The sequence below is a fragment of the Tenebrio molitor genome, chromosome 2, assembly GCF_963966145.1.
Source record: "Tenebrio molitor chromosome 2, icTenMoli1.1, whole genome shotgun sequence".
Taxonomy (NCBI): Eukaryota; Metazoa; Arthropoda; class Insecta; order Coleoptera; family Tenebrionidae; genus Tenebrio; species Tenebrio molitor.
The window spans coordinates 31178603-31197292 of NC_091047.1; the positions used below are offsets into that span (position 1 = coordinate 31178603).

At 34.5% G+C, this 18690-nt stretch overlaps 1 protein-coding gene and 2 long non-coding RNA genes across 4 annotated transcripts; 1 reads left to right on the top strand and 2 right to left on the bottom strand.

Annotated features, from left to right (window-relative positions):
• Positions 1-1255: 1255 nt before the first annotated feature.
• On the bottom strand, positions 1256-7519 carry LOC138123249 (uncharacterized). Its single transcript, XR_011156750.1, has 4 exons — positions 7384-7519; positions 6448-6686; positions 4535-4807; positions 1256-4472 (listed from the first exon to the last, which is right to left on the bottom strand). It is a non-coding gene; the product is annotated as an uncharacterized lncRNA (long non-coding RNA).
• A 70-nt stretch (positions 7520-7589) lies between these two features.
• Positions 7590-17622, top strand: LOC138123247 (venom serine protease 34-like). 2 transcript variants are annotated; one of them, XM_069037868.1, is made up of 8 exons: positions 7590-7731; positions 15736-15974; positions 16097-16223; positions 16273-16397; positions 16444-16642; positions 16700-16900; positions 17185-17496; positions 17551-17622. In XM_069037868.1, the coding sequence occupies exons 1-8, from the start codon at positions 7728-7730 to the stop codon at positions 17571-17573; spliced, it is 1230 nt and encodes a 409-aa protein (XP_068893969.1). In that variant the 5' UTR covers positions 7590-7727; the 3' UTR covers positions 17574-17622. The 2 variants fall into 2 exon arrangements, with proteins under 2 accessions (XP_068893969.1, XP_068893968.1); XM_069037867.1 differs by lacking the exon at positions 7590-7731 and adding an exon at positions 7853-7883.
• LOC138123248 (uncharacterized) lies at positions 9383-10417 on the bottom strand. The gene is made up of 2 exons (XR_011156749.1): positions 10110-10417; positions 9383-9985 (listed from the first exon to the last, which is right to left on the bottom strand). It is a non-coding gene; the product is annotated as an uncharacterized lncRNA (long non-coding RNA).
• Positions 17623-18690: the final 1068 nt, after the last annotated feature.

Below are 18690 nucleotides of genomic sequence, written 5' to 3' on the forward strand. Positions count from 1 at the left end.
ATGTCGATTTTTGTATCGCGTTTCTAAGGCAAATCTGCAAACAGTTACCGCCATTGCAGTTTTTGTGCGCAAATATCGCCAATCGTGTTGAAAAAGAAGCAGTAAAATGAGTGATATTAGTGATTCCGAAAACGAAGTAGATGTTGTAGAAGAAACTTGGAATGTGGAGTGCGTTCAGCTCTGATTTCTGAGAAATCCAGACAACACTAGGAGTAGGAGTCACTCGTTTCCTCGAAGTTCAGCTACATTGTTAGGTAATAAAGGTGAGGACCTTCTTGGACTAAAAAGACATGGAGGCTGGAAGTCTTCAATTTGCAAGAAAAGTTCCTCATGGCGTCACAAATAAAGAATTCTCGAAATCGACGACCTCAATGTGTAATCAAGAAGACAAGGAAAGTTCTGGGTATGAAAATTTTGACCATGCTAATGTCGCGACAAGTCCGCTAATATTATTTCATTGCAGCGGCAACGAAGTAAGACTACAAAAGCCGTGCGAATTTTCAGCGAGTGCTAACATCTTGTCTTCAACTTCTGTCTACATAAATAAGCAATTTTCGAAACCAACCACCTCAATGTGTACCTAATCAAGAAGACAAGGAAAATGCGGGGTATGAAAATTTTGACCATGCTAATGTCGCGGCAAGTCCGCTAATATTATTTCATTGCAGAGGCGACGAAGGGCGACTACAAGAGTCCTGCGACTTTCCAGAAAGTGCTAACATCTTGTCTTCAACTTCTGTCTACATAAATAAACAATTTTCGAAACCAACAACCTCAATGTGTAATCAGAAAGACAAGGAAAATTCGGGGTATTAAAATTTTGACCATACTAATATCGCGGCAAGTCCGCTAATGTTATTTCATTGCAGCGGCAAGGAAAGTCGATTACAAGAGCTGTAGAAGTTTTCAGAAAGTGCCCCAACATCTTGTCTTCAACTTCTGTCTACATAAAAATTATTATAATAATCGATTAATTTTGAATAAATTTACTTACCGTTTTAGAACACCAAAAATTACTTACCGTGGAGTTTATCGTTAGCAACGAGTAAACACAGCTTAGCGTCTTGGAAACAGACGTGGTAATCAAGCAAATAGAGTGCAATCGCGAAAAAAAATAATATTTAGGAATGGAGCTTATTCTGATATTCTCCACAAAATTAACGTACCATTTTAAAATTTCGAAAATTTAATTCCAGAACCATAACATATTTTTCAAAACACATTTGCACACCCTTAACAATCCAGAAATAAAGACCCCTTACTGCTTGAACAATTTTATTACTAACACTTTTAACAATTTTCCAATCTTACTTAATAACGGGTGTTTCCTCCTCTACTGCGAATAACAGCTTGGCAGCAACGATACATACTCTCAGTCAGGGCCCTTATTGCTCCCTGATCTTCCCATATTTGCATATTTGCACCAGTCGCTGTCTTACCTCGTTAACTCGAAGGGGCATTTGCTCTTGCAAACGTTTTCCCATATTATTCCACAGATGTTCCATTGGATTCAGGTCTGGACTTCTTGCTGGCCAGTTCATAACCTGAATACCAACGTCTTGAAGATACCCACTCACTATTCGGGCAGTACAAGGTTTTGGGTTATCTTGCATCAGAATAAGGGGTAAATGCGGTTCCAAAATGTCTGTAATGTAATTTACAACGTGTAAGCCTGTGGTGGCCGTCAAAAAAATTCCACCCCAAACCATCACAGACCCACCACCAAACATTGAGCGTAATGGCTCATTGCGATATCTGAACACTCTCATCACACGTTATTATTGTCCAAAAAAACGCTGGACTCATTTGTAAATAAGACACGACCCCAGTCGTCATTACTCCAATGCAGGTGATTTGTAGCAAATTCCACTCTAGCTTGGCGATGAGCTGGGGTCTACAATGGACCTGTAGCTGGTTGTCTGGGGTGTAGACCATGTTCGGATTCTTGATGTTGTAAACCGTTCTCGCAAAGCTCGTATTCTTAAAAAACGATCTTGTACAGCCGTAGTTACACGTGGTTTTCCTTGTCCCGGGCGTCTTGTGTATTCACTTGTTTTCCGGAACCGTTGAAAAACATGGGAAATCGTTATATGGGAAACCCCAAGTATTTGACCGATGGTTTTGTAGTTCCAACCTTCATTTCCCAATCCAAAAGCTTGCACACATTCATTACGGCTTAAGTTGTGTGAGATACGTTGCATAATGAAGTAAGAATGTCAAACTGTTACAATTTAAGAAATAGCCACTGCAAAATGACTTTTTTCTACAACCGTCAAAAAAACGCGACATTTATAAAATCGGTACAGGTTGCAAAGAAGCAGGGGAAAAAAATTATGTTGGTAACATTTCTGGTAATTTACAACATTTATAGTTGGCGACGTTGGCGCTTCTTTCTTTCATGAGATTTGAAATCCCTGTCAAATTGATATAACGTTTACAAGGAGAACGTTTAATACACATAACCCAAAAGTCAGAAATTTGACAGTGCGTATGACAGTTAAAAAAATGTAACTAGAATCCCGACGCACACCAAACAAGTAACTGTTGCAGTCGTTGCAAACATCGTTACATTAGGCAAATTTCTCAATGTCGGTTGCAAGATGCTTCTTTGCAACCTGTACCGACTTTACATCGTTATCAAGTATGTAATTTTTTGATAGATCAAAAATAGTTGTCAAAAAGTGCCCTTGGATGTTTTAATATTTTATTTCATACTGTCCGGTAGATGTTCGATTGCATCATCAATTTGAGTCCGGTAGGTGAGTTATAACGGTATCAGAGCCGGAAAGTGTCACTAAGCAACACCTACCGGACTGTTTTATTTTTATACATCAAATCTGACATTGAAAAGTGAAAAAGTAAAAAAATATTCTATCTATATCTAAAAAAACAATAGCAACGGCCGTTGCCACAGGAAAAAAGGTGATGCTATTTTCACAGTATAATATGATTTTTTAATTTTTGAAATAAAATAATGATGCACAAGAGACTTCCAGTATGACATAATAGAATATTAAATATAAGTTGCAGAAGGCATCTATTCAAGCCATTGATGTAGGTATTCAAGCACGAATGCGAATTTCCCAAACGAGTCGCGTAGCGGTGAGTTGAGGAACAAATGAGTGCTTGACAGACAACGAATCTTTTACACTATTTTTCTATTTTGCCGCTTTATACCATTTTATAAATAAAAAAATAAAAATTTGAAATGTAGGGAATTTTGCGGTGGTTGGTGACATTTTTTATGTGACATAATTTTAGCCGGCTGTGAAAAAAATTAATTTAAAACGTCAGATTTTTTTTATTTTCGCATTTGATGTTTGAAAATGAATGCTGAAGAAAGTTTATCATTAACGCCGCCGTAAATTAGGCAAATTGCACAAAAGACGTTAGAAAATGTACTGCCGGAGCAGTCCAAATCCCAGAATGAAAATTAAACGTTTTGTTCATTGTTATTTATTAATTTGCTTTGTTCTCTGCGAGATTTATTTTTTGACGTCTGTCAGTTGACAGTTCACGCTAGCAACATCAATACAGTAAATTTTACTAGTCTATTCCAAAACGCCAACCACCTATTAAAGCACTCAAATGACGTCATTTGGGTGCTAGAATAGACTTATTCTAAACGCAAAATAGAAAAAATACATTAGGATATACATCCGGTAATACTTGTAACAGGTACTCGTTTGGAGATTCTTGACTCGGCTCCTAACGTCCATAATGTCCAACTCGTACTGTTACAAGTAACCTACCGGACTTATAACGTAAATTACTATTTTTTCATCGTAAAAACAGTGAAATAGTAACTATACACCAAGGTAGAGAAGACAGTTTTTTAAGCCGAGGTAGAATAATAAGAATAAAGAAGCGAGGCTTAAAATTGTCTTCTCTCCCGTGGTGTATATATTATTTTTTTTACTACTAGATATGTTAAAACCTTTTCTAATAATTATTATTAATTAAATTATTTTGTCCGATGCGACAATCCGAGTTTTCATTTTTCAACGGTTGCTATGAAAATTGAAAATCGTCTATCTACATTAACCAATGAAATCAAAGAAAATCTTTCGTTGGTAGGTGACGGCTGTTATTAACTAGTAGGAGAGAAATTCTACTTCTGGGTTCAGTTCAAGAGTCATAATGACGCCTTCTAAAACTAGTAGTGAAAAAAAAAAATTAAAACAGCCAACGAAAATTTTACAAAAATTCGTAATCAAGCGGGCAACTTGAATGTCTGATCGTTTGCAGCGGTTGTAGGAAAAATAGTGTTTGTATTTCGGGCGCAAGATGATTTTTTTTGACCCATTCGAATGAGTTTGAAGTCTCGACTTGACGGTCTCGACCAAAAACTCATTCTCATGCGCCAACAACAATCATTTTGCGCACTTAATACAAAAATAAAATCAGGAACTGCATTTTTAAGGAGATTATAAGTTATCTTGGGATTTCTTCTCTATTCGATGGAAACAAGGCTAAAACAAAAAATAAAAACATTTATCGTATTTCAATATCATGGTTTACTACTCGTATTCACCTGTATTATATTTTCAAATAACGCAGTGGTGCGTTAATTTTCCGATTTTCGTTTAAAATGCAATTTTTTTATTAGCTACATCAACTTCTTGTGATATTTCATGATAAGTTCCTACGTCTACTATTTCTTAACTTTGGCAAACTGAGGATGAATTTTCATGATTAAATTTCCGCCATATTTTGTTGTATCAACTGTATCTCAATTTTGAACGAGTTTGACTAAAAACTATAAACACAACGTAGGTTTCCAAAAATTGGTCCGATTTAGCACCCACTGAAAAATTAAAATCACACATTTTTTTCAAAAAAATCTTTAGGCAGGTCAATTTTAGTTTATAAAAGTACATGTTTTAGTACCAAAGAAAATTCCAAGCAGTCATTTGTTTTCGAGTGATGACGTCATCGATTTTTTTAAAATGGAAACACCCTATTTTTTTTCTTGATTCTGATAGCTCTTCTAATTGTCTAAATGACAGTATAAAAATTTTGTTATCTTACATAAGGAAAGTTTTGAGAAAAAAAAAAATGTTGGAAAATAGTAGTATATTATCTTATGAGGAGCAAAAATGAAGTTTTATGTGCTGCGGCTGGTAGATTGGCTGCCGAACGCAGTGAGAGATTCTTGACTCGGCTCCTAACGTCCATAATGTCCAACTCGTACTGTTACAAGTAACCTACCGGACTTATAACGTAAATTACTATTTTTTCATCGTAAAAACAGTGAAATAGTAATTATACACCTTGGTAGAGAAGACTATTTTTTTTCTTGATTCTGATAGCTCTTCTAATTGTCTAAATGACAGTATAAAAATTTTGTTATCTTACATAAGGAAAGTTTTGAGAAAAAAAAAATGTTGGAAAATAGTAGTATATTATCTTATGAGGAGCAAAAATGAAGTTTTATGTGCTGCGGCTGGTAGATTGGCTGCCGAACGCAGTGAGGCAGACAAACCAGCCAAAGCACATAAAACCATTTTTGCTCCGAATAACATATACATACTATTTTTTCTTCAAACTTTCATAAGAAATTATTTAAGACATATTAAGAAACCAGGTAGGAATTTCAAATGATTTAGCTAGTTTACTTTACTGCCGCTCATCAGCGGAGATAATAACTTCACGGAAGCCCTCAGCGGAGATAATAACTTTATCTGCCGCTCTCAGCGGAGATAATAACTTTATCTGCCGCTCGTCAGCTCGTTAGATGCCATGACAATGAAGTGACACTTTAGCATTATCAATGCAGCAGGATAATGTCATAATTTACGGACGTTTGAAGAAAAAATAAATTTTATAACGAACAAAAGCCAGTCAAAAAATCAAGTAGGTAAATCAAACAGTCAAATGTTACTGTCAATTTCATTTGTATGTGTTATTTGTTTTGCATAACGTTTTCGAAAATGACTAATTAACAGAAACACAACTTATAGAAATTTTAATTTTGATTGGGTGCGGGGATAAAACTACATAAAACTAAAACGGGGGGAATTTCTTCATAAACTTGCTTATTGTCAACAAGCTGGGGGATGACAATTCCAACATTTAATTCCATAATTTTAAATATTTACTAACACAGTTTTTGGCTTGTTTTTGATCGTTATGAAATTTATTTTTTCCAACTTTTTTTTTTTTCTCAAAAATTTCCTTATGTAAGGTGACAAAATTTTTATACTGGCGTTTAGACAATTAAAAGAGCTATCAGAATCATGAAAAAAAAATAGGGGATTTCTATTTAAAAAAAACTATCGATGACGTCATAACTCGAAAACAAATGACTGCTTGGAATTTTATTTTGTATTAAAATATGTATTTTTATAAAGTAACATTGACCTGTCTAAAGATTTTTTCTAAAAAATATTGTTTAATTTTTAATGAATTTATTCCATACTTTTGCCGCTCACTGTATACTCGTACCTATAAACAGTTGAACATAAAGTTTGGAACAAAATTCATAATAGCGTTATGTGATGTTTTTAGGAAAATTATTCTTGGTTTTTCCATCAATTTTTATCGCAAACGTCTCTCTCTTTCAAAGCGACTAAAGTTTTCCTAAAACTCATAAACTGCGTCAAACCGTGGAAAATCACTCGCTAAATAATGATTTTCTCCATTTTTACGATTAAATTCGGATTTCCAAGATTCTTATTGTTGACCTGTAAAAAAGCTTAAGTGGATTATTCTTTATGACACAGCGCCAATTAGGCGATAATTAAGTAAACACATTTTTACAACTTCACAATTTCACAATAGATTTCAACTAAGTACAGTTGTTACGGCGAGCTCCACCCTGTTTTACCGCAACAACGACCGATAATGCAAAATATAAATATAACAACATTTGTGACATTTTATCAGAAAAGCATCATAAGGAAAGAATTTTGAATTTAAATATTTTTTAGAACAAATAATAATACACAGGATGTGGTGTAAAATGTATAAGATTTATTTTTATCATTATAGATTTTGTAGAATTCTAAAAGATTCACTGTGATTGGAACGTTTCAATTTATTAAACTATAATTATAATTTTTTCAATTAAACTTTCGCTTTATCTATTACTATAATAATGGCGTATTCGTGTTTCTGAGTGTTTTATCAAGACCGCATTGCTAATCGTTGAGTATATTATGATACAATTTTATAACTTGCATACGCAATTTTTTTTTATACCTGCACTACAATCTAAAAATTATAACAATAAAAAAGTAAATTGAAATACCTTCTCCGAAGTAATCTGTATCATTAATCGTTGATATAGAAATGGTTAATTGTTGTTGTTTCGTTGCTATCATAAATTGTGTATCAATGTCTATTTATCATTGTTCAAAATGTAGGTGAATTTATTCTTACCTAAGCAACCCTTAAAGCTTCAGTGTTTTAAAGGCCCTTTTTCGCACGCATTTTAGTGTCAAAAACAGGGATTATGATTCAGATATAATAAAAATAAAATTTTGCACTAATGAAAATTTCACCTTTTTATCTGCTTCTTTAAACTTATATAAAACAATTGCAATTATTTACTCCAGATAAAGATCGCCATAATCCTGATAACCTAAAGGTAACAGAACTTGCTTACACCATTATATTTTTTATCATTCGACTCGCACCATAATTCACGAAAAGTTTATTATCACCGTCATAACAAATAATGTCTTTGCGTTAAACATTTATTGTTCCTCAACACCTAAAGCAACATGTGTGAGTAGAAATTTTTATATTTTTAAGTGCTTATAGTTAATGTTTTTGGAACTTATTATCCGGTGGTGATTTTCGGAACATCGTGTGTTGGTGCTAAAGAGAAAGAGAGAGATTTCGAGAGATTTCGAGATTTTATATGTTTGGATCCGTTTGTAAATCCGAGACGTCTCATAGTTTGGAGTAAATTAATTCGGTTATTGGGCTGGAAACTGTACGAGTATAGCCGCGTTGATGATGATAGATAGCTGCGAATTATTTGTAACTCGTAAATGAGCAATAAAATCATGGCGGAATTTTATGGAGTGTAAAATTTTTGTTAGTGTTAGTAATTTGGGGGTTTACGAGATAGCAAAAATGTCGTGAAAGCGAAGAAAAGGTGAAAATGTATAATTAAAAATTATTAAAATATTTATTTTTATACGGTAAAAACTATATAAAGAACAGCGACGTGTAGACTCATAAAAGGAGTGAATTAATTAGTTATTTTCGCCAAGAAAACACGATTTTTGCCACGAAATACAAACACTATTTTTTTTACAACCGTCAAAATAGTTATTTGTACAACTAGTTATGAAAGTCATACTTTCATTATATTTATAATAACGAGAAAATAGATAATGTGAAGCAAGGACAACCTCCAAACGTCCAAATCCCAGTCTAGTTTGACTACTGGCCATTCACCACACCTCTGCTCTTACTCAAATAACATTTATTGTTACTGTCAAACTCTGCAGGAGACTTAATAAGACAACGGGATTCGGATTCGGGATTCAAACAGTCATACCCAGGACGACGCCATCGTGTATGTTCTTCAAGTTTGTCTGTTCTCTTTCTCCCTATTCTAAGAGGAGATACACCGGCTGGACGGTTGAAAGTCGCCAATTTCCTCTCTGTCGAGTTTCATCTTATCGACGTTCCATTTTACAACGCCGAATGAGAAAACGAAACCGGAACAGTAAACATATTTGTGGCCATGACTTTGTTTTTGGCCAACAGCTAGAACCGCGACATATGTCGGGATCCCGCCTTGTGCCCACCGTAGAGAGGCGCCTTCTTTACGGAGGTGATATCCTGAATGGGATCCTGAGCCACCTCTCGTCGACCAGTTTGACGTTGCCACTGTCACTCACATCCCTATCTCAGCGGATGTGTTGGACTGCCCATTTGTCCAAACCGAATGTCATGTCGACAGACTGGCTGACCTCTGAAACGGAGCTCAGAGCCGCTCCGATCTGCTTCTTGTTTTATTTTTGTGTAACAACGTGTACGAAAAATATTCAGTCATATGAAAAACGGTTTTGATGATCTGTGCAATCATGTGATTTGTGCACCAAGGCCATCTGAATCAAAAAGCTACGCTTATAAGGCCGTTTCAATGTACATAATAATTGTTTCTGCAGAGTGGCCATAAAACAAAAGAAGACAGAACCTTATTGCGCGCCCTCGGTGGCCTATCAACGAATCAAAGCTACAATATTGGCGGCAATTTAAAATATTACCCTTCTATTTTACATGAAATGGTAAAAGCGTGTTTCATTTGTGGGGCAAAAGATGTTCGCTTATTTGAAATTCGCAGCAATATGAAACAAAGACAAAAATGGTTCGAAGCTTTTGAAACATTTTGCGGTAAACAAATTTATGGAGACAATGATAAGCACAACCTTTTAATTTGTATTTGTAATATAAAAGACTACAAAAATTACGGATTACTCAGAAATTTGTGAGCAGCATTTTCAACAAGTCTCTATAATTACATTACAACCCCCAAAAGACGACGCTTATGTAAAGATGCTGTTCCTTGTCCTTCTATTTTTGTAAGTATCTATAATTAAAAAAGACTTGTGGTGTTTATTGCTACATGAAATATACATAGAAGCGAAGTCAACCACGACATATGAGAAAACAAAATGAGCTTCCTCTTCTCATTTTTCGATTAATTACTTATTACTTTTCAAAGTCCTAATCGGGAACCTCCAGGTATTAATTACTATCATCTTATTAGTGTTTTTGTTTTTTAGGCTTTTCCCACTGAAACTCCGGTTGAAATTCCTGTACCCCAAAATCCTGTAGAGTCTTTCATCATTCCAACTGTTCCAATGACATCCAAATCAATTCAAGTAAATAGTATTTCTGCGCACTATATTCCACCAAATGGTTGAGATAATGGGCCCTCATTTGCTAGAAAATCCAATACTTTCATCTTGTCTGGTACTTACATAAAAATCAGATCTGCGAGCTGATAATAACTGCAACGCTGAAACCAGTTTTAGATAATACATATTTGTCAAGAAAAAACAGATTTATGAAAGAAGAAATGTGCAATCCAGAACAAACTCCTTTGCAGAAAAATGTTAAAGTTATAAATTGTTCTAACCTACCTTGTGTTATGATTTCATGGTTTTTTGCAATTCTAATTTATTAGTATTTTGCTAGCCCAGAATGTGTCCAAAAAAAGCTCGGATCTTAGATATTTTATTGCATTCATGTTTTAATTGACGTTTTAAGCACTTAACCTCAAAGAAAAAGTGGAAAAAGTCTCAATCAATTGCGTTCGAAATCGGTAGATGGAGCGCAAAAAGGTTCTGCCGCCCGAAATGTCACAGAAACAAAGTTTATATGGAAAAATCGAAAATTGAAACGGCCTTATAAGCGTAGCTTTTTGATTCAGATGGCCTTGTTGTGCACATTGAAGGAACGCCATCTGGTCTATTTATAGGACAACTGTGGAATACCTCGTAAGCCAAGTTCCAAAGCGTACCTAGGTCTTTGTAGCAAGATAAATCCGATTAAGTTATAACTCTGTTATTTTGTGTTAATTTTTCATAGATTTTCGAGAAATATCAGTTTGACGTTTGTCAATGAAAAATAATCTTAATAGTTACTTATGTGACGCGCTTAGTAAATTAATCTTTACGGGCGTGCTGAAGCCAGTAAGCTCAGTAAAGATTAATTGCTAAGCGAGTTGCATACACATTTTTATTTCCACCTTCAGCCTTTAAGCATCGTAAAATATTACAGGTCTCTTCTACGAGCCTGTAAAATATTACAGGGCTCTCTACACGTAATTACCCATTTACTTAGTTACCACAAATGCCTGTAAACTGTCATTTACGTAGAAGGTGGAAATAAATAAACTAATGGATATATCACCTACTATTGGGAGCAAAAAAGTGGGACATCAACATCACTGTCTTGACTTTTTCAGTGAAATGACCCTTATCTGTTTCTAACCCTACTTTGAACTGATTGACGTTGTCATTAAGTATTGTAGGTTGTATGAAACGAGTGTAAGTAAGCACGTAGTGAATATTTATTTCATGCAAAGTCCCAATCAAACAAAATCTACCTTTGTCAAAAGAAGAAGGCAGTTGGAAAGGGCAAATGGAGTATAAAATAAATTTGTAAACTGTCAGTTAGAAAAGTGTCAAATTTCTGTGACAAAAATCAAAGGCAAAATGACAATAAAGCTTGAACTGACAGAAATTTGATGTCCCACTTTTTATGCTCCCAATAGTACTTAGGAGAAACCAATTCAGTATACAATACCCTGATGTGTTATTCACCCGTCTGCGCCTATTACTCCATTTGAAAAGGTACTCGTTGTTCCAAAGGTAATGCCGATACTAGAAAGGAAGCAAATGTTTACTATACTAAGGACAACGTAACATTTTATCTGTCCCGCCTATTACATTTTCTTAGTTACCAACTTACCAATCAAATAGGTTGTTAAGACGATCTAATCTACACAGGAAAAAAATTCTGACATTCGAATTTTATTTTTTAAAACCTAAAACAATAATTGTGAACTTGACAGCAAAATTCTAACCTTAACCTTTTTACGTGGTAAATGTGATGAAAAATTATACAGATTGAATTTGGCTTTGATTCTCATTGGTCAATTTATGTGGGCGAAGCAGATAAAAAGCTACTATAAAGTCCATCCATTTTCAATATACAGCTGAATTCAAAAAAATCGGGAAATGTCAAAAAAAATGACAGATTTTTTTTTCACTTTTGTCATGGTTTGAAAATGGCTTTTAGAAATAGGTTAGAACTATTTGACGGTATGTTAGTTTATAAATAAATAATTCAATAACATTTTTAAAAATTATTTGATATCTAGGTACTGTCAAGTAGACAATTATGTACAGTTGGTTGCAAAAAAAAAACGGGAATTGAAAATTTTCCTAATGTAAATTTGGTTTTGTCCATTTGTCAATTCAATGTCTACGTGACAATACCTATCAAATAATTTTTAAAAGTGTCATTGAATTTTGACAATAATTCTCTTGTAAGAAGGTTTCACACTATGAAAAAATTGTAAAAATGTGTCAATTTTATTCTGACAATTCCCGTTTTTTTTTGTAACCAACTGTAATTGACAAATATTTAAAACCATATTTACGTTAGGAAAATTTTCATTTCCCGTTTTTTCTGAATTCAGCTGTACATTACTGTTAGGGAATTTTCTTTTTTTGTATTGCAATGAAACTGTTTCATTTTTTCTAATATTGAATGTTCAAAGAGGGCGTTTCGAATTTGTCAAAAAATTTGACACGGTCAGATTATAATTACTATTGAAAAAAATACGATATCATGGGGGCCATAGGCTGAGTTATAAAGAGAAAATGTCTCACTTTAGAAGCAAAACAAAGTGTTCACCGGTGTTTTAAAAAAATTTGAGAAGTAATTGGTCAAAATTTGGGAAAGATGCCAGTTTACCGAATGGTTGGGGAGATTTTTGCCGTAAGTTGTATTAATTTAAATTGATCTATTTAGAATGTTAGCTTTAATCTCTTACAGATATCTGAAGGGGAAGTACGGAAAATTTTTCAAAATTTTTGTGGCGGGGGCACAGGCACAGAATGGAAACGACGCACGATGGAACAGAGAAGAAATATTTTGACCGGGCTCTGTGTCCTGCTCTGAAATTTTTTCATTCAATTCTGTTCATATTTATTAAGGTACTATGGCGGCCAAAAAATTTTAGCCGTCACTATCTTGACATTCCCATAAACTGTAAATAAATCTTTAGAAACCGTAACCCCACTTTCGATTCTTGTCATTTTGACAATCAATTTAAACTGTTTAAAGCTCAGGTATTCCAAAAATTCGACATGAATGAACAAAATGATAGGTAAACGTTCTGTGTAGTAGAAATGACAAAATAATTTCGAGTTTTGAAATTTACCACCCAAAATAGCTATTTGTGCAATAAGTTAGGAAATGTAATTTTTTTCCGTATTAGGCATGGGATTTTTGATCGAGACGTTAGCCCTATTATAAGGTTTTTCCAGTGGCGTACTTACTGAAAGTCTAAAAACAGTAGAAATGAAACTGCATCAAATTAATTGTTTATTTGATTCCGAATAAAATAGTATACAAACCTCGGTGGATATGTGTTTCATTCCTGTCTCGAGCATTAGTTCACCTCGGCTACGCCTTGGTAAACTATCTTAGCTCTCGACAGGAATGAAACACTTCCCACCTCGGTATGTAATCTACTAATTCCGCCCTTTGTAGGAAATTTTTCACTTTCCCTAACTCAAATTAGTATTACTATGGCGGCCAAAAAATTTTGGCCGTCACTTTCTTGACATTCAAGTAAAGTGTAAATAAACCTTTAGAAATCGTAACCCCACTTTCGATTCTTGTCATTTTGACAATCAATTTAAACTGTTTGAAGCTGAGATATTCCAAAAATCCGACATGAATGAACAAAATTAGAGCAATCGTACATAGATAACCTGAGGTAAACATTCTGTGTAGTAGAAATGACAAAATAATTTTGAGTTTTGAAATTTACCACCCAAAAAATAACGTTCGTAATCAAGACGGTAATCATGATGACAATAAAGTACGGATTACATTTTTTTTTTTTGAATTGACAGACAATGACGGCCAAAATTTTTTGGCCTCTATAGTACACTGTTAAAGTTTTCCAAACTCCAGTAGAAAAAATAACATCATAGTCAAGATGTTAATCATGATGACAATAAAGTATGGATTACAATGTGATTTTTTGAAATGACAAACAATGACGGCTAAAATTTTTGGCCGGCATAGTATACCTACTTAGGTACTGGTTTCAATGCCACTATATAATATTAACCTGTAGATATCATATTTTAAGTAAAATACGCAAGACTACTTAGTTTAGTTTCCTTCATTGCGGGACCCCATTAGAGATTTGTCAAAAATGACAATTATCGTAGGTTATAACCTCTTAAAAATACACATAATCTAATTATTACCTGAGACATTGCGTTTACACTATAAAAAAGTTGTATCCTATTACACCACTAAAGTTACTAAAATCACTAGGTTTAGTAGTGTATATTGAAAATGGATGGACTTTATTAATCATTATTACCATTAATAGCTAATAGCATAATCAATGGTAGATATAATTCGATTGCGGTATAAAAACTCCATTTTTATGGATAGACAATCATAGTTATAAAAAGTAATGTCTTCACGTTTCTGTTAAGTTGAGCTCATGATGTCATGTACTCATGTCACTCAACGAATTATAAAGTTAATGCATTTCGAAAAATGATTTTTCTAATAATAGTGGTTTATTCAACGAGTTCGTGTGTAAATTGGACTTTTTTTGGCATGAGTGAGCCCACGAGTGCAAAAAAACCCAATTTACACACGAACGAGTTGAATACAAAGTTTTTTTGTTCGACAAGCCCTTTAAAGGCTCCAAATCGCTCAAAATCTTTAAAATTAGCTTGACGTTTCGTTTTGACAAGTTGTGTTATTTATCAAAATCCGTTCACACAGGAGAAAATTCTCAAATGCTGAGCGTGTCGAACAAAAAAAAGTTTTAAATTGCATTGTCAACTCAAACAGTCCCTCTTGATGACCTTGTATACATAATTAAAATAACAATTTTTCATAATAATAATTATTTTGTATCCATATGTAACAAATAATGATTATATTAGGAGAGAGTATCTGTTTTACATGGTAGACTTCCATCTTGAACTTAAACAAGCAGAATATATTATTTTCAATAATATTTTGGTGACAAATGCAAATAAACTAAAATCAATGTGAGATCTGCAGGTTTATTTATTTTTGCTTTATCACAAAATAAATTAAAACACTTATTTTTGTACTGATATAATTAAGCGATAACGCACTCTCATCAGTCATCATCACTTTTTAAGCAACACTTAGATATGAAATAAATCAGTGCAATAAATATTTGTAGAAAAAATAGCAAAATCCTACATGTCGCATAATAATAGTGGTTATCATTCTGAGAATTATAACAATGTATAATCATAAAAGTACAAAATAAATTTTTTCTATAATTGATTCAAAAAATTGAAATTCACGCATAGTTATCTGTGCCTGAAGTGGGTCATTTTCTGACGTGTATTTTTTTTGCATTGTTAGTAAGATCGAAACCATAGAAACCATACAAAACAGTGTGTGAAATGCAATTTCACGCATACGACTATTTATGTCTTTCATTTCACGCACTGATTTTTATTAGTTACCTAGCAACATGGTCACTGCATTGAAACTTCAGAGTTCCTTCAAAAATTTGAATTTTTAATTTTAATTTTTTGAATCAATTATAGAAAAAATATTGTTTATATTTCGTGCGCGAAGATGTTTTTGTGCATTCAAAGGCTTATACTGCCTCGACTTTCGTCTCGGCGTAAAAGACCTTTTCATGCACAAAAAACAATCTCTTCGCGCACTTAATATAAAAATAACTATATTGTAACGGGAAATGTCCCTGTTGATATGGTAGAAATTTCTTTACTATTTTCTGGAATAACGTTTATAATGCAGTTGGATGAGCTTAAGAAATTCTGTATTATTTTATGGTTTCGATCTTGCTGAAACATCGTTATATAAGTGTAATACCATTTTCTGTATACTGTATACTCGTACATAGGGGTGGTGGAAGTTCATGTAAAATACGTATTTATATCCGAATTTCAAAAATCTCGAAAATACAGTAGATACATCTATTTTTAGACGTAAAGTTGTATCAAGTGATGGGTCTTGCTAGCATCTTCAATTTTCTGATGCCCATGTCAATGGCAATAGACCCAACCTGCGACTACTTCCAAGAACTGGTGATGGGTCAAGAATACTACATCTACAATCTGGAATATCCCAGCTCATACTCACAGTCCGTCTCTTGTCGGTGGAGCGGAACGAGTCCCGAGGATACCGTAATTATCTTGACCTGTGACGATATTGACATTCCGTCGGTAAGTAAACCAAATAGTACCCAACTGACCTGAGGCACCAATTTTAAATTTTGAAAAAAATGTTTCTGTTACAATTATATCAAAGTGACTCTGTTAGACTGTTCAATCTAGTTTAATTTCAGTCCACCGACTGCCAAGGCGACCGCCTTGCCATATCTTTAACCGGCGACTCGAACCTCAAAGATGCTACCAATTACTGCGGCACGACCGCTACGACAGTAGTCACACAAGGCAATTCCATTACAGTTGGTAATTTATCTTAAAAGTGCATTCGCAATCGAGTATTAAACTCTTGTAGGGTTGTTCTCGACGAGTACCAGTCCCGGTGGTCGCTTCGCTTGCTCTTTAACTGCGATGCAAGCAGCTCCAATGACCACAACTTCAGAAAGACCCAATATTTGTGACTGTGGCTGGAGACATCAAGTAAGAAAGTGGTATAATTTTTTTCAAAACAACTATTTTGTTGTAGACACGAATTGTAGGGGGGCATGATACTGGAGTTAACGAGTTCCCATCGATGGCGGCTATTTTGGATCGGTACACTACGGATGCCTTCTGTGGAGCTTCTATTATTTCCGATAGGTACGCTCTAACGGCTGCTCACTGTCTTCTGCATAAACAACCGAGTGATTTGGGCTTGTTGGTGGGTGATCATAATCTTACTTCTGGTACAAAAAATAAAAAATGTAGATTACAATAGTGATGAGTGATGACTGTGTTTGTAGGGACTGATACAACGGCAGCTGCTCTTTATGCTATTAGTGATTTTAAGCAGCATTCTAATTATGATGCAGATACCCAACTGAATGATATAGCTGTAGTGAGGACTAATTTACGGATAAAATTTGGTCTCTTCGTGGGGCCCGTATGTTTACCATTTAGATATACCGTAGTAGACTTCTACAGTCAAATTGTGACAGCTTTGGGTACGTATTATGTAATTGTTTCTTAAAATTCTGGTCAATGTGGTTTAATCACGTACCGTTTCTTAGTTTTGATAAAAAAAAATTCGAGATGTAATAAGATCAAGATTATTAGAGATTGCTTTAAATAGCCATGCTGCTATCTTCTTCGGAGTTTCAAAGTAAACAAAGTAAAACAGTTTATATGGAGAACATACGGTACTTCTTATAAGTCATGCCAATAGAACTATTTCATTAGCAAAAATTCTTCTTACTGGTGCTCTTATCAGACAATAAACTCCTTTCAGGGTGGGGCTTCACGGATTTCTCTGGTCAAAAATCAGACACCCTCCAAGAAGTGGATTTGTCGATCGTGTCTAACAAGGAATGTGCCGCTGCCATCCCCGACCCAGTCACCACCAATCAAATCTGCACATACGCACCTGCTAAAGACACTTGTCTGAGTGATTCCGGGGGTCCCCTTTTGTGGCAAGACCCCAGCACAAGAAAACTGCAATTGGTCGGAATTATTTCTTACGGAATAGGTTGCGCAACAACGAAACCTGCAGTCAACACGAGAGTCACATCTTATTTGTCCTGGGTAGTCTCAGTTACAAGCGGTGGGTCCTGTTTTATTCAAATCCAATACTGAATAACATTTGTTTTTGTTTTAGACGCCGTTTACTGTATTAAATAACGGAGGGAGTGTTAATTATTAAAAAAGTTTGAATAAATTATCGCAACGAGTTGGTATGTTTTATTTATTCCATTCGTCGTTAAGGAAGTCTGAAGTGATCGCGGAGATCGCGATACCTACTATAACGGGTGTTTTTTTTAAATTTGGCGTCGAAGTAGGCGTTGAATTGTCGATTGTGAACGCACTATACAGGTTACGGATCACGGATCAGCTGTTTAAATTTCACGCTTTTACACGAGTGGTGCGCTCTCAATCGACTCTCCAACGCCTACTTCGACGCCAAATTTAAAAAAAACACCCTTTACTTCGTCCAGCGAGAGATTGGAAGATTTTAAATTGTAGACTTGTAACCCAACACTACAAAATGCACTAGAATACATTGATTAGAGCATTATTTCAGGGCAAAAATGTTACTGCTTGAAGGTAAATACATACGAGTACATAAATAATTTAGGCTATGTAGTAGTAGTACTTTCTCTGCGTAGAATTTAGAGTGATTTTTATGTCAACCAATCTCTCGCTGGACAAACTATATCACATTTTCGGTGATGGGTCGCTGTTCTATGAATATCAGATGCACCAATTAAATATTTTTATATCTGCCTCACACAGTTTCTGTAAATTTTTTATCAAAACGTGACAAAATTAAATTTAAACAAAATTGACACAAAGATTTTAATTCTTTTCTTAAAATATCGTGAGACAAATTTTTCAATTTTAGTTGAACGAGAAGTCAGAACGAATGCAGGATAATGTTAGGATTAAATATTGAGCAATTGAATGAGACGCCCTCACCCTTGTTAATGTTTAACCAAGGGTTGGTGCAGATACGCAGGTTTCAGCTCGGCCAAGACAGATCAATAATTTAGAGGGTGTCGTTGGATACAGAGGGCGGCGGTTTTCATGTTTTTACCGTCTCTGCCTAGATAGCATGAACACTTATATTTTATTTTTTAGGGACAGTAGGTACTTATTTACATCCTTATTAAAAATTTCATTAACAGACTAAATTTTCTCGACTGACAGCAGTCTCATCTAATCAGTAAAAAAAATGAAATAAACTCAACAGTTCTGAAGAATAAACAAGACGCATCTGATAATTTTGTTGAAATTAATT